Genomic DNA, 21560 nt, shown 5'->3' on the forward strand with positions numbered 1-21560 from the left:
AGAGAGTAGCTCATGTTCACATATTGAACGGTCTTGGGCCATGTAAATAACATATTCAAAGATTTTTATTTTTATTCGAGTGGTGTTCCCCTTTAATTAAACTGAATACATTAGAAAAGAAAATACTATGATGAAGTGGACATAAATAATGATTATGACCAGAATTAGTCCACTTCACTAGCCCACATCACTAGCCACATCACTAGTCCACATGACTAGTCCACATCACTAGTCCACATCACTAGCCCACATGACTAGTCCACATCACTAGTCCACATCACTAGCCCACATGACTAGTCCACATCACTACACTAGCCCACATCACTACACTAGCCCACATGACTAGTCCACATCACTACACTAGCCCACATGACTAGCCCACATCACTACACTAGCCCACATCACTACACTAGCCCACATCACTACACTAGCCCACATCACTACACTAGCCCACATGACTAGCCCACATCACTACACTAGCCCACATCACTACACTAGCCCACATCACTACACTAGCCCACATCACTAGCCCACATCACTACACTAGCCCACATCACTACACTAGCCCACATCACTTCACTACACTAGCCCACATCACTACACTAGCCCACATGACTAGCCCACATCACTACACTAGCCCACATCACTACACTAGCCCACATCACTAGCCCACATCACTACACTAGCCCACATCACTACACTAGCCCACATCACTACACTAGCCCACATGACTAGCCCACATCACTACACTAGCCCACATGACTAGCCCACATCACTACACTAGCCCACATCACTACACTAGCCCACATCACTACACTAGCCCACATCACTACACTAGCCCACATCACTACACTAGCCCACATCACTACACTAGCCCACATGACTAGCCCACATCACTACACTAGCCCACATCACTACACTAGCCCACATCACTACACTAGCCCACATCACTAGCCCACATCACTACACTAGCCCACATCACTACACTAGCCCACATCACTTCACTACACTAGCCCACATCACTACACTAGCCCACATGACTAGCCCACATCACTACACTAGCCCACATCACTACACTAGCCCACATCACTAGCCCACATCACTACACTAGCCCACATCACTACACTAGCCCACATCACTACACTAGCCCACATGACTAGCCCACATCACTACACTAGCCCACATGACTAGCCCACATCACTACACTAGCCCACATGACTAGCCCACATCACTACACTAGCCCACATCACTACACTAGCCCACATCACTACACTAGCCCACATCACTACACTAGCCCACATCACTACACTAGCCCACATGACTAGCCCACATCACTACACTAGCCCACATGACTAGCCCACATCACTACACTAGCCCACATGACTAGCCCACATCACTACACTAGCCCACATCACTACACTAGCCCACATCACTAGCCCACATCACTACACTAGCCCACATCACTACACTAGCCCACATCACTACACTAGCCCACATGACTAGCCCACATCACTACACTAGCCCACATCACTAGCCCACATCACTATGGCGGTGGGTATGTTGATATATTGGGTCCATAGATAGTATTCCTGTGTTGATCCTGTGTGCCTTAATACTGGGATTGCACTGAGGTGTGCACAGGTATCTCTATACGGAGGTGTTGGTGCACACCCTAGTGTCATCCCAGGTGTATGTAATGGTGTATGTATCATTGTATCTAATGTTAGTAAGGGCATGTCTACTTTGTACACTAACTGCTTTTATTACCTTTTTATTTACCTACTGTATGTCCTATTTTATAATGTTTTGTGTCAGCCCTTTAAGGGACTGGTGTTGTAAATGAGCTTTGGCTACAAACTAATCTAAGAAAAGTGTTGCCAAATCAGCATGTGACTTGTTCCACCAGAGGCGGGAATATCCTAGACCATTGCTACTCGCAATTTAAGAGTGTGTACAAGTCTCAAGCTACTAGTCCTTTCGGCAAATCAGATCATGACGCCATCTTTCTTTTACCGGAGTACAGACAAAATCCAAGCCTGCTTGCCTCAACGACTACCGCCCTGTAGCTCTCACCTCCTTAGCCATGAAGTGCTTTCAGAAGCTAGTGAAGGGCTACATCTGTTCCTCCCTCCCCATCAACCTGGATCCCCTGCCATTTGCATATCGCCCCAACAGGTCCACGGAGGACGCCATAGCCCATGTGCTGCACACAGCAGCATCACACCTGGACAAGAGGCAGGGGAACTATGTGAGAATGCTATTCATCGACTACAGCTCAGCATTCAATACCATAGTTCCCTCCAAACTCATAGCCAAGCTCAGGGACCTGGGCTTGAACTATGACCTCTGCCAGTGAGTCTTGGACTTCCTGACGTGCAGACCCCAGGTGGTGAGAGCAGGCAACTGCACCTCCTCATCCATCACTCTCAACATAGGGGCACCCCAGGGCTGTGTTCTGAGTCCCCTCCTCTACACACATGACTGTGTGGCACAGCGGAACAACAACACAATCATCAAATTTGCTGACGACACAGCAGTGGTGGGCCTGATCTCTGCAAACGACGAGAGGGCCTACCTGGAAGAGGTAAAGGTTCTAGCGGGATGGTGTCGAGAACAGCCTCTCCCTGAACGTCAGCAAAACAAAAGAGATTATTGTGGACTTTAGGAGGTCGGGGGTCAGGGACTATAGCCCCCTCAGCATCGACGGGGCACCGGTTGAGAGAGTGAACAGTTTTAAGTACCTCGGAGTCCACATATACGAGGACTTGACATGGACCACACACATTGACAGTGTTATCAAGAAGCCACGACAACACCTCTACTTCCTTAGGCGCCTAAGGAAGTTCCAAGTGAGTCAGAAGATCCTCAAGAACTTCTACTCATGCACAATAGAGAGCATCCTGACTGGCAATATCACCTCCTGGTTTGGGAATAGCACTGCACAAGACCGTAGCAGACTACAGAGAGTGGCCCGTTCAGCCGAATGCACAATTGGAGGGGGGCTTCCTACTCTCCAAGACATTTACAACAAGCGCTGCATGGGTAGGGCTAAGAGAATAATCAAAGACCCCAGCCACCCAAACAACTGCCTCTTTGAACTGCTGCGGTCAGGCAAGCAATACCGGAGTCTCATGGCAAGCACAGAGAGACTCAGAAGGAGCTTCTATCCCCAGGCCATCAGGATGCTCAATGAACAATAACAAACCATCAAATACACCCACAGCACACACATCCACACGCACACACTCACTTTAAATAAACAACACACTGTAGCACCCACTTTAGACACTAACACACAATGTCTCTAAGACTAAGGACATGATAATTGACTTCAGACACAGCCCCGATCATCAGTGTAGCTAGTGTAATTCACGATGAGGACGTCCAGATTGTTGAATCGTACAAATACCTGGGAACTGTGTTTGTCTGTAAACTGAAGTTCAACTTAAATACAGAGTCTATTGTTAAAAAAGGTCAGCAGAGGATCTACCTGCTGAGAAGGCTGAACTCTTTTAATGTTGGTGCGAAGATCCTGAGCACTTTTTATAGTTCTTTTATTGAAAGCCTCCTAACTTTTTCTTTTATCTGCTGGTTCAGTGGCCTGTCTATTAAAGATAGGAACAGCCTACAGTACATAGTGAAAGTGTGCTCCAAAATAATTGGAGTAAAACAGAGAGACCTATGTTCTCTCTGGACGGACCAGGTGGTCAAGAAGGGGACGAGCATCACTAATTAACCCCTCCATGCTCTGTCTCAGCCGTTTTCACTGTTGCCTTCTGGCCGTTATGACGTCCCACCAAGTAGGACCAACCGCTACGCCAAATCTTTTGTCCCCTCGGCTATCAGACTTTTAAACACAGACAGTAGTCATTTTAAGTAGCCTTTTGCACTTGGTTGTCTGTTTTTTACTTTTACTTTGCTGGATATTGTATCACATGGAGTGTTTCTCTTTTTTTTCCGTGCTGTCGTTGAGATGTTTTGTTGTTTGTTTGTCTTTGTTGCCTGTTGGTGAAGCTGCAAATATGAATTGCCCCACGCGGGATCAATAAAGTTGTCTGAATCTGAACTTTATATTTATTGGTAAGGAGATTTGCACATCAATCTCATACCTCACTGCACCTCACCACCATAAGGTGGCACCACAAGCTAAACCTCACCATTTCTACACTGTACTGTATCTGCATTGTATATACTGTACATATACTGTATATTGAAAAATTTTGTTTTGTTTACACTTGTTTACGTACTTGACTTTCTATTTTATACTTATTATACTTATTTTATACTATCTTTTTATTTGATCTAGCACACTCTCAGGAGCAAAACAGAAAGAAGCATTTCATGCAAAAGTATTCTCTATTTCTGTATGACAACTAATAAAGAAACTTGAAACACTATGCTACAGGCATTATCTATTGATTGATTGAACATTTTATTAACAGATTGCAGAATGGGTATAATACACTACCGCTCAATACACACAATTGTTAAGGGGATGCAGACCAGAGAAAGACTTTCGTCTTGTTTACATCAGGGTCCCCCATTTTCAATTCATAATGACATACACAACATACATTACATACAGATATATATCATGACATTTATGATATACAGTACTGTTAGATTTATGACATACAAGATATGCAAATATACAGTACTATTTAACAGAGATCCTAACAGAAAATATATACATTCGAGGGGGAGGAAACTGTACATTAGGAGGGGGTTGGGTGGGGGGGGGGGGTGGACATTTATGGGGGCCAGTTTCGAATTGCAGCCTCCCGTAGGTGCTCTTTGAGGGTGGTTTTGAAGGTGGGTAGGGATTCACATTCTTTTATGGCTGTGGGTAGGGCATTCCACATTGTTGTGGCATAATTGCGAAACGTGTTTAGTCCCTTGTTTGAGCTGAATCTGGGTTGAACATGATTTGTGGAACTCCCTCTGGTGTTGTGGTCGTGGTATTCACTGACCTTTGGGAAGTATTTCGACATGTACATGGGTATCTTAGTGGTGTAGTGTATCTTGTAGACCAGGCCATTGCAAGCTGCTGTACTTTGTCGTCTACTCTAAGCCATCCTAGGATGTCAAAATGGGCAGGGGTGAGGTGGGTTCTAGGAGTAAGGTCAAGCAGTAGTCTGACCAGTTTGTTTTGTGATGTTTGTAGTCTTGTTTTTAGTGCCTTTGAGGTGCTTTGGTACCATATTCACAGTACCCTTGAATGAGTGCTCCTGTTAGAGTCTTCAGGGTATTCTTTTTTCATCTTTCCTTGTGACAATATTGTTACCCACTGTAACTGAGAAGCCGTTGGCCTTGCTCAGTTTGTTATTTGATCCAAAGAGAATGGACTCTGTTTTACCCAGGTGTAATGATAGTTTGTTATCAGCGAGCGAGGTGCAGATTCTGCCGAGTTCAGAGCTGAGGGCTATGTATTTGTATCTGTCCCTTTCAAATCAATCAATCACTCACTCTTTAACCCACCTGTGTGTGTGTGTGTGTGTGTGTGCGTGTGCTTTTCTACCGTTTCGTTTTCAAAGAAGAACTTCTCGTTCCCCCCAGAGCCTGGCCAGGCCACCTAGAAGAGAGGCAGCAGAGTCAAGGCTTTGATTGCAACCATGGAGCAAATCTGGACCAGGCATTCCGTCAAATATCACAATTATTAGAAAGAAAAACAAATGTTCACCGACAATATTTACGATGATATGAAGAAAAGGAAGCTCTAAAAATAAGATGTATGAAAGTTTAAAGAAATAGAAAACAGTTTGAATGTGAACGCCCATTCTATGGGTAATAATTGTGTGGATGGACTCGTACCTCGCTGAGTTTGTTGGTCTTCAGGTCGCCCACCATTAGCGTGTCAGAGGTGCGAGCCACCAGGTAGCGGTCCCTGCCCATGATCTTCACCTCGTCAATTTCATAACCGTGACAGGACTTCATCACCACCCGACTCCCAGTGGACAGGTTCCTCACTATTGCCTAGAGGTGGAAGGAGATAGAGGAGGAGAGCAATTCAAGTATGATGAAAAACCGCTCTCAGGCAGACCCAAATCATATCATATTTGTATTCATATTTCATACTGTATAGACGGTTTCAACTCGATATATCTATATACTGTATATATATATATAAACAGAATACTGCAGTCAAAATGTATTTCTGATGCTTTCTTCTTCTCTCAGACCAACGTGAGGTCTTGGAACGCGCTGGTTAGATAACCCCCAGTACGTAGTAACATACTGGCTAGATAACCCCCAGTACGTAGTAACATACTGGCTAGATAACCCCCAGTACGTAGTAACATGCTGGTTAGATAACCCCCAGTACATAGTAACATGCTGGTTAGATAACCCCCAGTACGTAGTAACATGCTGGTTAGATAACCCCCAGTACATAGTAACATGCTGGTTAGATAACCCCCAGTACATAGTAACATGCTGGTTAGATAACCCCCAGTACATAGTAACATGCTGGTTAGATAACCCCCAGTACATAGTAACATGCTGGTTAGATAACCCCCAGTACATAGTAACATGCTGGTTAGATAACCCCCAGTACGTAGTAACATGCTGGTTAGATAACCCCCAGTACATAGTAACATGCTGGTTAGATAACCCCCAGTACATAGTAACATGCTGGTTAGATAACCCCCAGTACATAGTAACATGCTGGTTAGATAACCCCCAGTACATAGTAACATGCTGGTTAGATGACCCCCAGTACGTAGTAACATGCTGGTTAGATAACCCCCAGTACGTAGTAACATGCTGGTTAGATGACCCCCAGTACGTAGTAACATGCTGGTTAGATAACCCCCAGTACATAGTAACATGCTGGTTAGATGACCCCCAGTACGTAGTAACATGCTGGTTAGATGACCCCCAGTACGTAGTAACATGCTGGTTAGATAACCCCCAGTACGTAGTAACATGCTGGTTAGATAACCCCCAGTACATAGTAACATGCTGGTTAGATAACCCCCAGTACATAGTAACATGCTGGTTAGATAACCCCCAGTACGTAGTAACCCCCAGTACGTAGTAACATGCTGGTTAGATGACCCCCAGTACGTAGTAACATGCTGGTTAGATAACCCCCAGTACATAGTAACATGCTGGTTAGATAACCCCCAGTACGTAGTAACATGCTGGTTAGATAACCCCCAGTACATAGTAACATGCTGGTTAGAGAACCCCCAGTACGTAGTAACATGCTGGTTAGATGACCCCCAGTACGTAGTAACATGCTGGTTAGATAACCCCCAGTACATAGTAACATGCTGTTAGATAACCCCCAGTAAGTAGTAACATGCCGGTTAGATAACCCCCAGTACATAGTAACATGCTGGTTAGATGACCCCCAGTACGTAGTAACATGCTGGTTAGATAACCCCCAGTACGTAGTAACATGCTGGTTAGATAACCCCCAGTAAGTAGTAACATGCCGGTTAGATAACCCCCAGTACATAGTAACATGCTGGTTAGATAACCCCCAGTACGTAGTAACATGCTGGTTAGATAACCCCCAGTACATAGTAACATGCTGGTTAGATAACCCCCAGTACATAGTAACGCGCTGGTTAGATAACCCCCAGTACATAGTAACATGCTGGTTAGATAACCCCCAGTACGTAGTAACATGCTGGTTAGATAACCCCCAGTACATAGTAACATGCTGGTTAGATAACCCCCAGTACGTAGTAACATGCTGGTTAGATGACCCCCAGTACATAGTAACATGCTGGTTAGATAACCCCCAGTACGTAGTAACATGCTGGTTAGATAACCCCCAGTACGTAGTAACATGCTGGTTAGATAACCCCCAGTACGTAGTAACATGCCGGTTAGATAACCCCCAGTACGTAGTAACATGCTGGTTAGATAACCCCCAGTACGTAGTAACATGCCGGTTAGATAACCCCCAGTAAGTAGTAACATGCTGGTTAGATAACCCCCAGTATGTAGTAACATGCCGGTTAGATAACCCCCAGTAAGTAGTAACATGCCGGTTAGATAACCCCCAGTACGTAGTAACATGCTGGTTAGATAACCCCCAGTAAGTAGTAACATGCCGGTTAGATAACCCCCAGTACGTAGTAACATGCTGGTTAGATAACCCCCAGTACGTAGTAACATGCTGGTTAGATAACCCCCAGTAAGTAGTAACATGCCGGTTAGATAACCCCCAGTACATAGTAACATGCTGGTTAGATGACCCCCAGTAAGTAGTAACATGCCGGTTAGATAACCCCCAGTACGTAGTAACATGCCGGTTAGATAACCCCCAGTACATAGTAACATGCTGGTTAGATAACCCCCAGTAAGTAGTAACATGCCGGTTAGATAACCCCCAGTACGTAGTAACATGCTGGTTAGATAACCCCCAGTACGTAGTAACATGCTGGTTAGATAACCCCCAGTACATAGTAACATGCTGGTTAGATAACCCCCAGTACATAGTAACATGCTGGTTAGATAACCCCCAGTAAGTAGTAACATGCCGGTTAGATAACCCCCAGTACATAGTAACATGCTGGTTAGATAACCCCCAGTAAGTAGTAACATGCCGGTTAGATAACCCCCAGTACGTAGTAACATGCCGGTTAGATAACCCCCAGTAAGTAGTAACATGCCGGTTAGATAACCCCCAGTACGTAGTAACATGCTGGTTAGATGACCCCCAGTACGTAGTAACATGCTGGTTAGATAACCCCCAGTACGTAGTAACATGCTGGTTAGATAACCCCCAGTACGTAGTAACACGCTGGTTAGATAACCCCCAGTACGTAGTAACATGCTGGTTAGATAACCCCCAGTACGTAGTAACATGCTGGTTAGATAACCCCCAGTACATAGTAACATGCTGGTTAGATAACCCCCAGTAAGTAGTAACATGCTGGTTAGATAACCCCCAGTACGTAGTAACATGCTGGTTAGATAACCCCCAGTACGTAGTAACACGCTGGCTTCCTCAATAAAACATTTGTTTCCAAGACACAGCGTTGATCTGAGAGAAGAATCAAGCATGGGAAATACATCTGGACTGCAGTATCCTGTTGTGGATGGTTAATACCTTTATTTGCATGTTGTTTTGTGGATTAAAACCTTTTCCATTTCCGGATCCCATGCGCTACATGTCTGAAGCTGCTCGGCTCACTCAGAACACGGCCAGAACTTTGACCACGGGATTCGCTAAGTCAGCTAATGGCTGTGCATCGATTACACTACTGGTCAAGTTTTTCACATCACTCTACTTCGAAAAATCGGAACTATCCCTTTAAGGTTAGGGTTAGGGTTATGGTTGGGTTTACAAACAACTTTTAGGTGAAAATGATGACTATTACTGGCTTTGCCGCTTGGCCAACGTGTGATGGGCCCTCTCTGTGAGCGGCTGTACCTGGCTCAGGCCCACATAGGTCACTTCAAACTTGTTCTTGTAGATGCTCCTACGCAGGCAGCAGTCAAACTCCTCCACTCCCCCGCACCCTGTCCCCTGGGAGAGCAGGGAAGGTGGTAAACGCTCAATCATATTCATACACAGACAGACACACGATAACCATCTATATCAAGATATACGATTAGGTATGCAAAATCACATGATCCGGTTGATTTTCATGATAGTGGGCTGCGGTGCAGAGTAATGGGAGGTGTGACACAGTATCAACATCATTTTCAATTGACATTAATGTAGACCACAGAATCGTGTATCGCGATTCATGATGTAAAGAAAATCCACTAACAGCGCAGAGGCGTGATCCGTCTCTCTTCCAGGCCAAGGCGGTGATGGTGTAGAGGTTGGTGATCTCTTTAGGCTTGCCCTCGTCCCATACACCCCTCCTCGGAGCCCAGTTAAACACCCGCAACCTGGAGAAAAAAAAGATGTCAATGAAATTAAACATTAGGACAGAAATGTTCAAAAGAAGTTGGAAGAAGTCAGTAAAGCCACATATTTTTTTAAGTGACTTTTCCCTTTAGGAGCTCAGAACATAATAGCCTGCAATGTATGTTTTGGTTTGCAGGGTTCCCACAGACATTGCAAAATGAAATTCAAGGACTTTCAAGTACTTTCCTAAGCACTCTTTTTCATTTTAAAAGGGCATTTAAAAGAATACAATTAACTTTTAAATGCTGTTTTTTTTTTTATAGAAAAAATGATCTGATCCAATATTTATGGCTTAAAACCAATTTCCGACAATTAGTTACACTTCAAATTTAAAATTATTCCTTGATTCAGAAGAATTTTATCATGGATAAACACAACTTTGAAATGCGAATGGTTGATTTGAATTTCCAGGACTTTTTAAGCACCTTGTAAAGAAAAGGAATTCCAGAGCTTGACTTTATTTTTGTAAAAAATCAAGCACTTAAGCACTACAAGGACCTTGTGCGAACCCTGGGTTTGTGTGAATGCCATTTCAAAGTGACGTTTTGCTGTCCTTGTTGTTGACCACTCTAATATAATATTTCAGATGTACTTCATACAGTATAAAGAACGAGCCTGGATGCAACACGTGTGACTGACCGGTCATAGCTGCCAAAGACCACAGATTGTCCAGTGGGGCTGCTGACGGCAGAATAGAACTCCTTCTCTGTGAGGTCGCGGCTATAGTCAAACGTCTGCAGCGCGTGGCCCTCCCTACTGTACGCCACTATCTTCCTGTCACAGCCGCCCACCAGGATGCTGCTGGCGCCCCATGCCAAGGCATAGGGAGGGCATGGGTGCACCAGCAGCTTGCCCTGTGGAGTGGGGTGGGGTAGAGAGAGGGAAACAGGGAGGGAAACAGGGAGATCATCTATGTTACGGTGAACAAAAGATCAATCCTGTCTATTCATGTTTGCTAAATTAATTTAGTATTTTTGGCAGGATGGACTAGAGGTAAAGAGGCCGGGCCAGTAACCGAAAAGGTAGTATTCCAGCTGTGAGCTGGTGACTGAAGGGTGGCTGGTATTACATTGACGGTGCCCACCATCTCTCCCTAAGTGCCCTTGAGCAAGGCACTGAACCCCAAAACTGCTCCAGGGGTGCTGCACTGCAGGCAACACTGCACTCCGACCTCTCTGAAGAAATGCATGTGTGTGTGTGTGTGTCTGTAACTAAAATATGAGAACAGACAGATTTAAATTGCCTTGTGTACATTGACAATAAAATAATCTTCTTCTGAAGTTTCTCTTATACTAGCAGTTCAGTATCCCTTCAAATAAAATGAGTTGCATGAAAGTATTTTCCTGGTCTGCTTATCTTGCAGCTAAGAGAGCATCCCTACATATATATTATAACCGTTTAAATGGCCCCAATTTCACAGTGCTCTCACTAATGCATTATTGTGGCTGTGTAAAGGTAAGTGTCACTTGCTCTCATTGTAAACAATGAGAGCTGCATTGAAATGCCCTGCATAAATTGCCAAATTCAGATTTTCTTCATTTCAGGTGTAGCGATTGTAAATTCAACTGATAAACATAATATCTAGGCCTTGTCCCTTAATTTACCAACCGGCCGTGGTAATAGCTAAAAATCCCCATTCATTTTGACAAGCTAACCGCTTCTCCTCAAGACATTCTGTTTACGTAGCAACATTGTAGTGAAATAAATGGTTTCAACTTGACAAAAAAACAAACATAAACCAGCATCCTAGAACAGAATATATTTGATCTCCTGTCTTGGGTACCTGGGACTCTCCTGAGCCTTCATCATCAAAGAAGTAGCGGACCACCGTCCCATCAGCGTGGCCCGAGAGGATTCCCTTCCCAGACACGCTGAGTGAGAGAGATATTACTGGAACAATGACTGCATTTACATTTTCTGATATTAAAAAGGGGCACTTCACCAAAAACAATGCCAATTAATTTTGCACATAATCTCACACACATCCAAAAATAGTTTTGCACACATGCATTTAGTTTGACAGTTACTGAGGGTAAGTCAGTATGAATATAGCCCCTGTTGATATCATCGGGGACATTGAATCCTTGTGTTGTGTTAATTACAGCACCATGAAATGATGTAGATGAAAAAAATAGCAATACCTTGTCTTATAATTTCATTAAACTATAATTAACACAACACAAGGATTCAATGTCCCTGATGACATCACTGGTGGCCATATTCAAACGCATTTACTCTCAATAACTGACTAAATTAACGTGTGCAAAACGGTTCAGAGCTTTTGGATGTGAATAAGATTACGCACAAAATAAATCAGCATCGTTTGTTTTGGTGAAGTGCCCCTTTAACGTTAAACTAAAAGAATATTCCATCTTTTGAGTTGGCTCATGTAAACACCATATCCCATTTACAATAGCTGGTATAAACTCATATCCTGACTATATAAGAAACACAAATATGATATGCAGACATTTATCAGGATAGTGACGCATGTATTCACATATTCACTGTCAGCTGTCAGCTTTTTCATAGACTGTAACTTCTTAATGTTCTGTTTACTCATGTATATACAGGAATTCCAAACCAGAATATTAATCCCGAATTCGGATATGAGCAAGTATCCTGAACTATGTAGCGTGTGCACATAAACACACTCTATGACTATAGATACTATAGCACTGTGACACAAGTGACTGAACATTTCTGCCTGCATTAATGGACACTTGTACGACACAGACACTACCAGACTAAGAATGATGGAATATGAAGACAATGAATAATAATAGCGGTATAACAATCTCGATACAGAATTGAACATTCTAAAACATTTACATTCAGTACAGTGTATCAAAATTGAAAACTGTATTCGATAACACTTTTTTTTTATCCACTTTTTCAGTTTTTCTCCCATCCCAATTTAGTCGTGCCAATTCCCCCCTCCCCTGTCTTGATCGTTGCTCGCATGTGCCCCCCACTGGTCAGTCGTGGGAGGGTTGAAGAATCTATTGCATGTCCCCTCCGATACATGCGGAGTCAGCCAGCCACTTCTTTTCACCTGCCAGCGCGGACTCTCATTGGCGAGGTGTAACGTGTGGGAGGCTCACACTACCCTCGGCATCTCCTGTCCTTGCTGTGCAGGCGCCCTGACCGACCTGTAGGAGTCGCTGTTTACAACGACCAGATTACCACCCATCGACTCCCCTCTCGCTGACAGCTGGAATCGATACCGGTGTCTCACGAGTTGGTGACAAGCGCTTAGACCGCTGCGCCACCCAGCCGCCTCGATAATAACACTTTTGTCGTTCTCTTCCCTAGGTCTCTCATTTCTCCCCTGTACTGTATGTCGTCTAAACTAGGCATTTGCCTGCATCCTATCAGCATAGAGTGAGAGAAAGGAGGGAAGGGTATGCTATGCACACGCAAACACAGACACAATTTGTATTTTCCTGCGCCATAACAAGCTGTGTAGTATAAACTGTACATATCATATAATATAGTTAGAGCTCTGCAGTAGGAATACATTTTAAGTAACGCATGATTAATTGAAAATCTAATCTAATCGTAACCTCAAAATTGAAATTTGTATCAAATCTGAAAATGTGTGTATCATTGCACCTCTAAATAATAAATAAAATAAAAACATACTTTGATGCCAGGGAGACAACAAGAGACTCAGTTCCATAGATGGTGGAAGATTTGTTGGTCTGAACGTTGGCAAGGCGAACCTGTGAGAGAACACATGAAGGTCCTGTAATCCACTCTACACAAACAAGCATTTATAGATGAGGGTTTAGGTATTGCTTTGTAGAGTTGATTGATTGATAGATAACAAAAGTGAATGAGATGCCTCTTGTTTCTGAAAAGTGATGGTGAGAAAGGTGTTATTTGCTTACCTTGCCCTCGAATAACCCGAACACAATAGCATCCTCTGCTGGCCAAAGCAAGCATGTGACAGCACTCTGGAACAAATAGACCAATAAACATTATTGACAACCAAGTGGATGACATAAAAATGCAACATGTTCAAACAAATTGTCCACCTTTGCAACAGAGAAACTTTACTTAAGTCGTTACTAACCGTCTGAACAAATTTGTTACAAATGGCTTTTTTGTCACCCCTGCAAGAGGAAACAACAATATCAGATCTCATCAACATTTAGGCTGAAAATGATTATCACTATCATTAAGTATTAAATATTATAAACAATGCTGTGCTTACCAATTCTCTCCTATTCTGTAGACAAAAATGATGTTGTCAGTCTGACCAATGGCAATTTTCGTGGAGTCAGGGGAGAAGGCCATGGCCTTAACGACATAGCTCTCCTTCCCACACTGCCAGAGGATTCAAAACCATCATATAGTTATTTATTGTTATTGTAACTGACCGCCAAGGGTAAAGATGCCTATCATCTTTATTGTCAGTAAGCTTTAAGTTACATTGGTCTAGATGATCGACTTCTCTTTATTAGCTCAGAATACTGAGCTTTCTATTTAAGAAAATAATATTTCAGAGCCGCTTGTGCATTTTCATTTCGTGTCCACATGGGGGCAGAGCTCGTCTTTCCTATAGTATAAAGGTCACAGCATCCTGTGTGTGACCAAGGCAGGAAGTAACTCAAGAGACAATGATGGAGCAGACAGCGAATTATGTAGAATATAAGGACCTTACTTCAGTAAATAACACCCCTTGGTAAAGCGGAATAAGGTACGTCGAACACTAAAATGTATTATTATTATTACTGTTGTTGAAGAGGTCTATATTTATGTGTGGTAAACATGTAAAGTGGTGCACTCACTGATTAGGTTCTAATCAAAGGCACCTGCTGCCGAACAAGTAACGTTACTATTTATCATTATTTTTCCTTAAATGCCTTTATTATGGAAGACGAGTTCACCCTCAATAATATCATTAAATTCAAATGTTTGTTTGAACACGTTAGGTGCTTTGTTGTGAACAATATTGAACTGTGAACAATATAACTAATTGTATACGTTTGTTTTTGACTGTCACAGTTTTCACGGTGCAAACGGTGCAAACGGAGCAAACGATGCAACCGTCACAACATGTACAACTACGGTGCAACGACAACTACCAAAGAAAGGCGACAGTGATGCTATGCTGAAATGCAAAAGAAAAAGAAAAAATAAATAAAAGCACCTGTACGAAACATAACCGCATCTTTATTTCACCACCAAGCCGGGGGGCAGTTACAGTTATTATCATTATAGTTTTAAATACCTATGAATGTCAAGAGTATAAGATTTGATGCATTATGATGTCTTAGATTTTGACCATAGTTTGATTAATTTGAATTCAGTTAAAGATCTGGGCTTGTGACCGGAAGGTTGCCAGATCTAATCCCCTGCAGAGAAATTTGGGTGGGGAAAGCGAATGATTATTGCTCTCCTCATTTAACTACTACTGCTCTTGAGCAAGGCAATGAATCTACAACTGCTACAGTGAAGCTAATTGTGGCCAACTGTAGACATACACAGCTCCCAGGTATACATTAGCCCCTTTCGTGACTGTAATGCACGCCAACAAGGTTTGACCGAGTGAATCCACACTCTGCCAAACCTTGTTGGCATGCACCACAGTCACGAAGGGGGCTGTTATGGAAATGTTATCTATGTCCATCTGTGTTTAAATCTCTGTACAGCTTGACTAGTTTAATATAGGTCAACTAGTACAACAGCTCAGACACTAGGAGAGACAGTCTGACTGTCTCTCTTTAACAACTACCAAGCTTGGGGAGAGATGACATTTGGCCTATCTCTTTCAGTCCTAGTGTGAGCCATAGCAAGGCTATTTCCCTCTCCAGTTAAGACAATAACACCGCCTAGCCAAGGCTTGTTTATTAATTTCTCACCTTTGGGCAGATTTTGTTTACCTTTGTCATATCTGGATGTCTAATGTATGTACGTCATTTCGATTATGTATTTAATCTGTGTCTGACCAGACTTCTTGGTCAGACGCTTGTGTGTACACATGTGTGTCTCTCTATAAACTCATGGTCTCTGTGGAAGCACAGATATTAAACTGTTTTTATAAACAAATGACTATCTAATTTCTACAGTTCACTGTCGATGGCTCATTTTAAATATTCCAGGTGTACGAGTGTGTAGCAGGGAGTTGCTGAAAAAGAGCATGCATAGACAGCCTTGTGGATATACTGTCTGTAGCTGGACAATATAGAAGTCCTGTCCAACAAATACAGGCAAAAATGTGTGCAGTACATGCCGTTTTTGGATTCCCTAAAGAAGTACTACATGTAAGAACAGCTGCTCATCATGAAAATGTATTTCTACTCTCTGGACAAATGGAATCAAGATTACATTCTCAAAGTAAATGTGGATTTCCAATTTCTTCATCTTTCATCTTACCTTAGCATCAATCGGCTTCGTAGAAAACTTGTCCCTCTTCTCTCCTTGCTCGTCATAGAGCAGTACCACTCGTTCTGCAGTGCATACTGCAAACTTGCTGTTGTTTGGGGCCCAGGTCATACATCTGACAATGGCGATACGATCCTATGGAGAGAAAAAGTCAAGACAAATGTGATAATGTAGCAGTAGCATGAAGTTACTCAGGCAGTGAACCACCAATCAATGCATTTGTTGACTGATTAGTGGAGCCGTATTTTTTTACGCATTTACAGCAAATATGTATTATATAACGTTACATTAGCAACAAACGACGCTAGAATACGTGATTATGTGTGACCGTTAAGGTTACTGAGAATTTATATCATAGCATATAGCTACACTAACGTTAATTAACTGGCTACCTGTAGATTATGGTCAACTAATTGGTTAACGTTAGCTCACTCATTAGGTTAGCTCTGCTCATGTCTATGTAAGTTAGCTAGCAACTTTAGCGAACGTTACCTGGGGTGGTAAAAGCGTTTTCAAATATTTTAGTTGCATTTCTGAATGCTGGACTAATTGTTCATACGCGTCTAAATGTACGGATTAGATACGTATATAGGAATCAGAAGATGACTGCCGTTTTAAATAACGTTAGCTAGCTAGCCCATGTTAACTGAGCTACCATCTCTAAACATCACTCTCGTTTCCCTAGTTACCGTTGTCTTGAACGCCACGGGCGCGTCAAGGAAAATGACGGCATCACGCAAGCGATGGCGTCATTTGGGTTATTTGGGTCTACAGTGCACTGCATACCCATATGGACAGTATAGTAATTGATAAAAAGCTCTGGTTTTATAAAGGACCTTGAGTTCAGTCAGGAAGAATCTATACAATATAACTAACTGTAAATTAGCTTAACAATCTCCCTACTTTGTCATTACTTTCACACAACAATTTACTGGGTAGATGACAGAAATGAGAGTTGCCTATATTGCCAGTCTCAACAGACCCAGGTTGAAATCCATGTTTAATGTATCAACAATACTACCTCAAATCACACTGTCATACTATTTGTAAAGTTTGATGCATGGCAGACAAGCATTCACAAGCATATCACTCCTGCTTACCAGGCTTTTGCAAAAATGTGATTGGATACGGGCATCATACAACTAACTACATAATACATTGATACCATCAGGAGGATATCACAAAGGGACAACATATTTCAGATGTATTCATGATCAGTCAAGCTGTTGAGGTCATCGCTTTGAGGCCAAATTACTCAAAACTTCATAGGGCTCCTTGCGATAAGACAAACATATTTGTCAAGTTTGGTGCAAATTGGACAACGTGTTCACAATGAGCAGATCCCTTCATTCATTTTCAGTTTATATATAAATTATAATTTATATTTATTATATAATATTTTTTCACTTGTAAGTTCTAGGGTACAATTTATAAATACCAGTGGGAAAAGTTTGATTTAAAAGTGAAAAACTGCCCTTTAGAGAAGACGGTGTGCAGAACTCCACTATTTTGGTGTGATACCTGTCCTATGAAAATACTCACTTTTTAATGTTAAATTAAAAACATATTAAAACATTTGGATCTATTTCATCATCATATTCATATCTATATCAGTATAAAAGGGCTATAAATCCTAGGCTACACAGTTCACTTACTGTGAGCCCTCACCTCCATAGCCATGAAGTGCTTTGAGAAGCTAGTGAAGGGCTACATCTGTTCCTCCCTCCCCATCAACCTGGACCCCCTGCAATTTGCATATCGCCCCAACAGGTCCACGGAGGACGCCATAGCCCATGTGCTGCACACAGCAGCATCACACCTGGACAAGAGGCAGGGGAACTATGTGAGAATGCTGTTAATCGATTCATAGCTCAGCATTCAATACCATAGTCCCCTCCAAACTCATAGCCAAGCTCAGGGACCTGGGCTTGAACTATGACCTCTGCCAGTGGGTCTTGGACTTCCTGACGGGCAGACCCCAGGTGGTAAGAGCAGGCAACTGCACCTCCTCATCCATCACGCTCAACATAGGGGCCCCCCAGGGCTGTGTTCTGAGCCCCCTCCTCTACTCCCTGTACACACATGACTGCGTGGCACAGCGGAACAACAACACAATCATCAAATTTGCTGATGACACAGTAGTGGTGGGCCTGATCTCTGCCAACGACGAGAGGGCCTACCCAGGGGCGGACCTAGCACATTTGGCGCCCTAGGCGAGATTCACCACTGCGCCGCCCTGCACTTTTTTTTTGTAATTTTTTTTTTTTTGTAATTTTTTTTTTATGGCTTTTACCTCTTCATAGTTCTCTAACGTTAGTCTTTCTTTCCTCAACGCTCAATTCTATAAACACTTGACCGATACCCATCAATGCACAGCGTTCTAGCATGTTCTGACTGTGAACACCTAAAGCTGAGGCTCAGACCGACCGACCGTTTTAGATTTTTGGCTCATTTTCCCTTATGTTAGAATTTTTTTATGTAAAAGTAATGGTTGCAGATATAGAGGGGGGCGCCAAAACTGCACAGAGAAAAAAAAAAAATTAAAAATTAAAAAAAAAAGTAAAAAAAAAAACGTTTTTTTTTTTTTTTTTTTTTTTGCCCCCCTCTGGGTGGCGCTCTAGGCGACCGCCTATATCGCCTGTAGGAAGGTCCGCCCCTGGGCCTACCTGGAAGAGGTAGAGAATCTGTCACAGTGGTGTCAGGAGAACTGCCTCTCCCTGAACGTCAGCAAAACAAAAGAGATGATTGTGGACTTCAGGAGGTCGGAGGTCAAGGACTACAGCCCCCTCAGCATCGACGGGGCACCGGTTGAGAGAGTGAACAGTTTCAAGTACCTCGGAGCCCACATATCCGAGGACTTGACATGGACCACACACATTGACAGTGTTGTGAGTGTGGCCAGCTGGGGGTATTGTGGGTGTGGCTCTGACGTCAGCGTGTATTTCAGTCTGACCGGATGGCGGCTGAAACAAACACTTCCTAGTTGTGTGCGGCGGCGATAGCAGCAAACATTTCCCGACACCTGATTCCCCTGTGACGGGACGAGAGAGAGTTCTGGTGAGTAACTTGACTGTATTATAGAGCGGAGCTTGCATTTTCATGTCGATAGGTTGCACGATTTAGGTGTTTATACTGCGTATGGTCTTACTTAGGGAACGGTGAAGAGGCGAGGCGTTGTGCTTAAGCCTGGCGATGCAAAGGTATCGCTCACTTCTTTTGTTTATGATTTGCCCACATGCATATTACACACTCAGACTGTTTAGGATAAATAGTAATACAGACGACCTGTCCTGATTTCCCTCAGGCTGGGGAACTAGATGTACCATTGCGGCCTGGGTGTGTGCTGTGTGTGTGTGCGGCGCCGGGTGTTTCGTTCATTCAGTTCAAGTGTAAGTCTAGCTCTCTCTCTCGTCAGTTTGTATGACCGGGGTGTTCATAAATGTTTGTTTTGTACTGTGCAACAGCCAGCATTTTATGCCTTGATATTTATTGTAATTTCTGTGTCATGACAGGTGGTGGTCCTGGTCAACAAGTGGTCACTGTTTTTGGCTATTACACGTTAGGGTGTAGTGTGAGTTCAGTCTGTCTCTCTGTGCTAAATGTATACATGCCGATGTATACATGGTGATAGTGATACCTCTATTTCTGTATAGAATTCAACGAATCCTTTCTGATATCATAGCTTAAATAAAGTAATTATATTAAACATAATTGCTTTGTCTGTCTGTTATATGTCTTAAGCCTCCTGGTTACAGTTTGGCGCAGTTGACAGGATTTAATTTGATTTTGTGACCTAGGCTTTGGGTATTTATAACAGCACATAGAGAGACAGATTGGATTTGCAGACAGGGGGAGAATTTAGGGACAGAGTGGCTAAAAACAGTGACCACACAGCGTCCAAGAAAGGCCGGAGAGTCAGTCAACAGAAGACTCTGCCGTCACAACAGTCTCCTGGCGGCCGGGTGGACAAGAGGACCGTTGGTGAAGTGACGTATCACAGCTGTTTTCAGGTGGCTTTGTGAAACACGAAAATGAGTTTGAAGGACTTACAAGATGAACTTGATGCTCTGAAAGCCAGAGTGCAGTCCGATAAAGAGGCCATCAGCCAGTTGAAAACTGACAATGAGTCTTTAGTACAGAAGCTGGGCGAGAATCAATCTCCTGTGTCTGCTCAGTCCTCTGGTAATCAGGGGTCGGGGGCGGGTGGGCATGTGGGGGGGGAGAGTCTGCCTGTTGGTACCAGGGAACGGATTGTATACCTGCCAAAGGAGAGAAAATGTCCAGTATTCACTGGGGGCTCCAGCGCTATTTTTTACGATTGGTTGGACGAAATTAATGCTACTTTGATCTACCGCGCTTACGCTGGCGCCGAAAAAGCGGCGTACATTTACGAGCATCTGGGGGGGGAAGCAAGGCAGGAGATAAAGTATCGCACACAGGCTGAACGATCGAGTCCAGTGCAAGTTTTAGACATTCTCCAAGAGGTATACGGGCAGCCCCCGTCACTCACTAAATTACAAAGACAGTTCTTTGATAGAAGACAACAGGATGGGGAGTCTGTACGGGAATATTCACATGCATTAATGGCTATCATGGAAGAGATCAATCACTGTAAGGTGAAGGAGGCGTGGTGTGGCGATTTTGCATTGTGTGACCAGTTTGCAGAAAATGTATCCGATATCAGTCTCCGTCGAGAATTAAAAAAAAAAACCCGCCAGCAACCCACCATGTCGTTTTTTGCGCTCCGTAGAGAAGCTTTTCAGTGGGGAGAGGAAGCGGAGTGGGGGGGAGAGCGTAGAAGGCGGGTGGTGGGTTCCTGTGAGAAGGTGGAGGCCACGCCAGTAGAGGCGAGTGTAGTTACTGCTGCGATGGAGGGGAAGCCTGATCCTACGCTTGCCAAAGTTTTAGACATGTTACAGAAACAACAGGTTCTAATTGATGATTTATCACAACACCTTTCAACCACTTTGCAGGCATCAGGGTCTAGGCGAACAGACGCCCGTAAATGGCAGCCACGGTACGATGCCTCAGGGCAGCCCATTTGTTTTAAATGTCAGAAAGCTGGCCATATCGCACGATTCTGTGTGGCCCCACGGCCTAGCCGTAGTCAAGACCATTGGTCTCCTGCTTTGGCTGCAGGGAGGGATGGGGCAGCTCAGATATCGGAGCAGCAGGGAAACTGTCTCCCTCTGTGGTGAAGAGCCAAACCACAGGTGGAGTACAGCCAGGCTCGGTAACAGTACCCCATATTGATCCGCACGTGTATGAGTGTTTGGTGGGGGAGTGTGAC

At 43.5% G+C, this 21560-nt stretch overlaps 1 protein-coding gene across 1 annotated transcript in view; it reads right to left on the bottom strand.

Annotated features, from left to right (window-relative positions):
- Positions 1 to 16882, bottom strand: part of LOC311227382 (intraflagellar transport protein 172 homolog) — an 80934-nt gene extending 64052 nt beyond the window's left edge. Inside the window, exons 1-12 of the mRNA XM_084312998.1 lie at positions 16763 to 16882; positions 16262 to 16405; positions 14097 to 14209; positions 13956 to 13995; positions 13771 to 13836; positions 13523 to 13602; positions 11661 to 11748; positions 10517 to 10731; positions 9735 to 9858; positions 9392 to 9487; positions 5812 to 5973; positions 5519 to 5572 (exon numbers count right to left, since the gene is read on the bottom strand). Of these exons, the coding sequence (XP_084169124.1) occupies positions 5519 to 5572; positions 5812 to 5973; positions 9392 to 9487; positions 9735 to 9858; positions 10517 to 10731; positions 11661 to 11748; positions 13523 to 13602; positions 13771 to 13836; positions 13956 to 13995; positions 14097 to 14209; positions 16262 to 16405; positions 16763 to 16801 (1221 nt within the window). The 5' untranslated portion in view covers positions 16802 to 16882. The remainder of the gene's footprint in view (positions 1 to 5518; positions 5573 to 5811; positions 5974 to 9391; positions 9488 to 9734; positions 9859 to 10516; positions 10732 to 11660; positions 11749 to 13522; positions 13603 to 13770; positions 13837 to 13955; positions 13996 to 14096; positions 14210 to 16261; positions 16406 to 16762) is intronic.
- Between the last annotated feature and the right edge of the window lie 4678 nt (positions 16883 to 21560).

Source organism: Notolepis coatsorum, assembly GCF_963971535.1.
Source record: "Notolepis coatsorum genome assembly, chromosome: 1".
NCBI lineage: Eukaryota > Metazoa > Chordata > Actinopteri > Aulopiformes > Paralepididae > Notolepis > Notolepis coatsorum.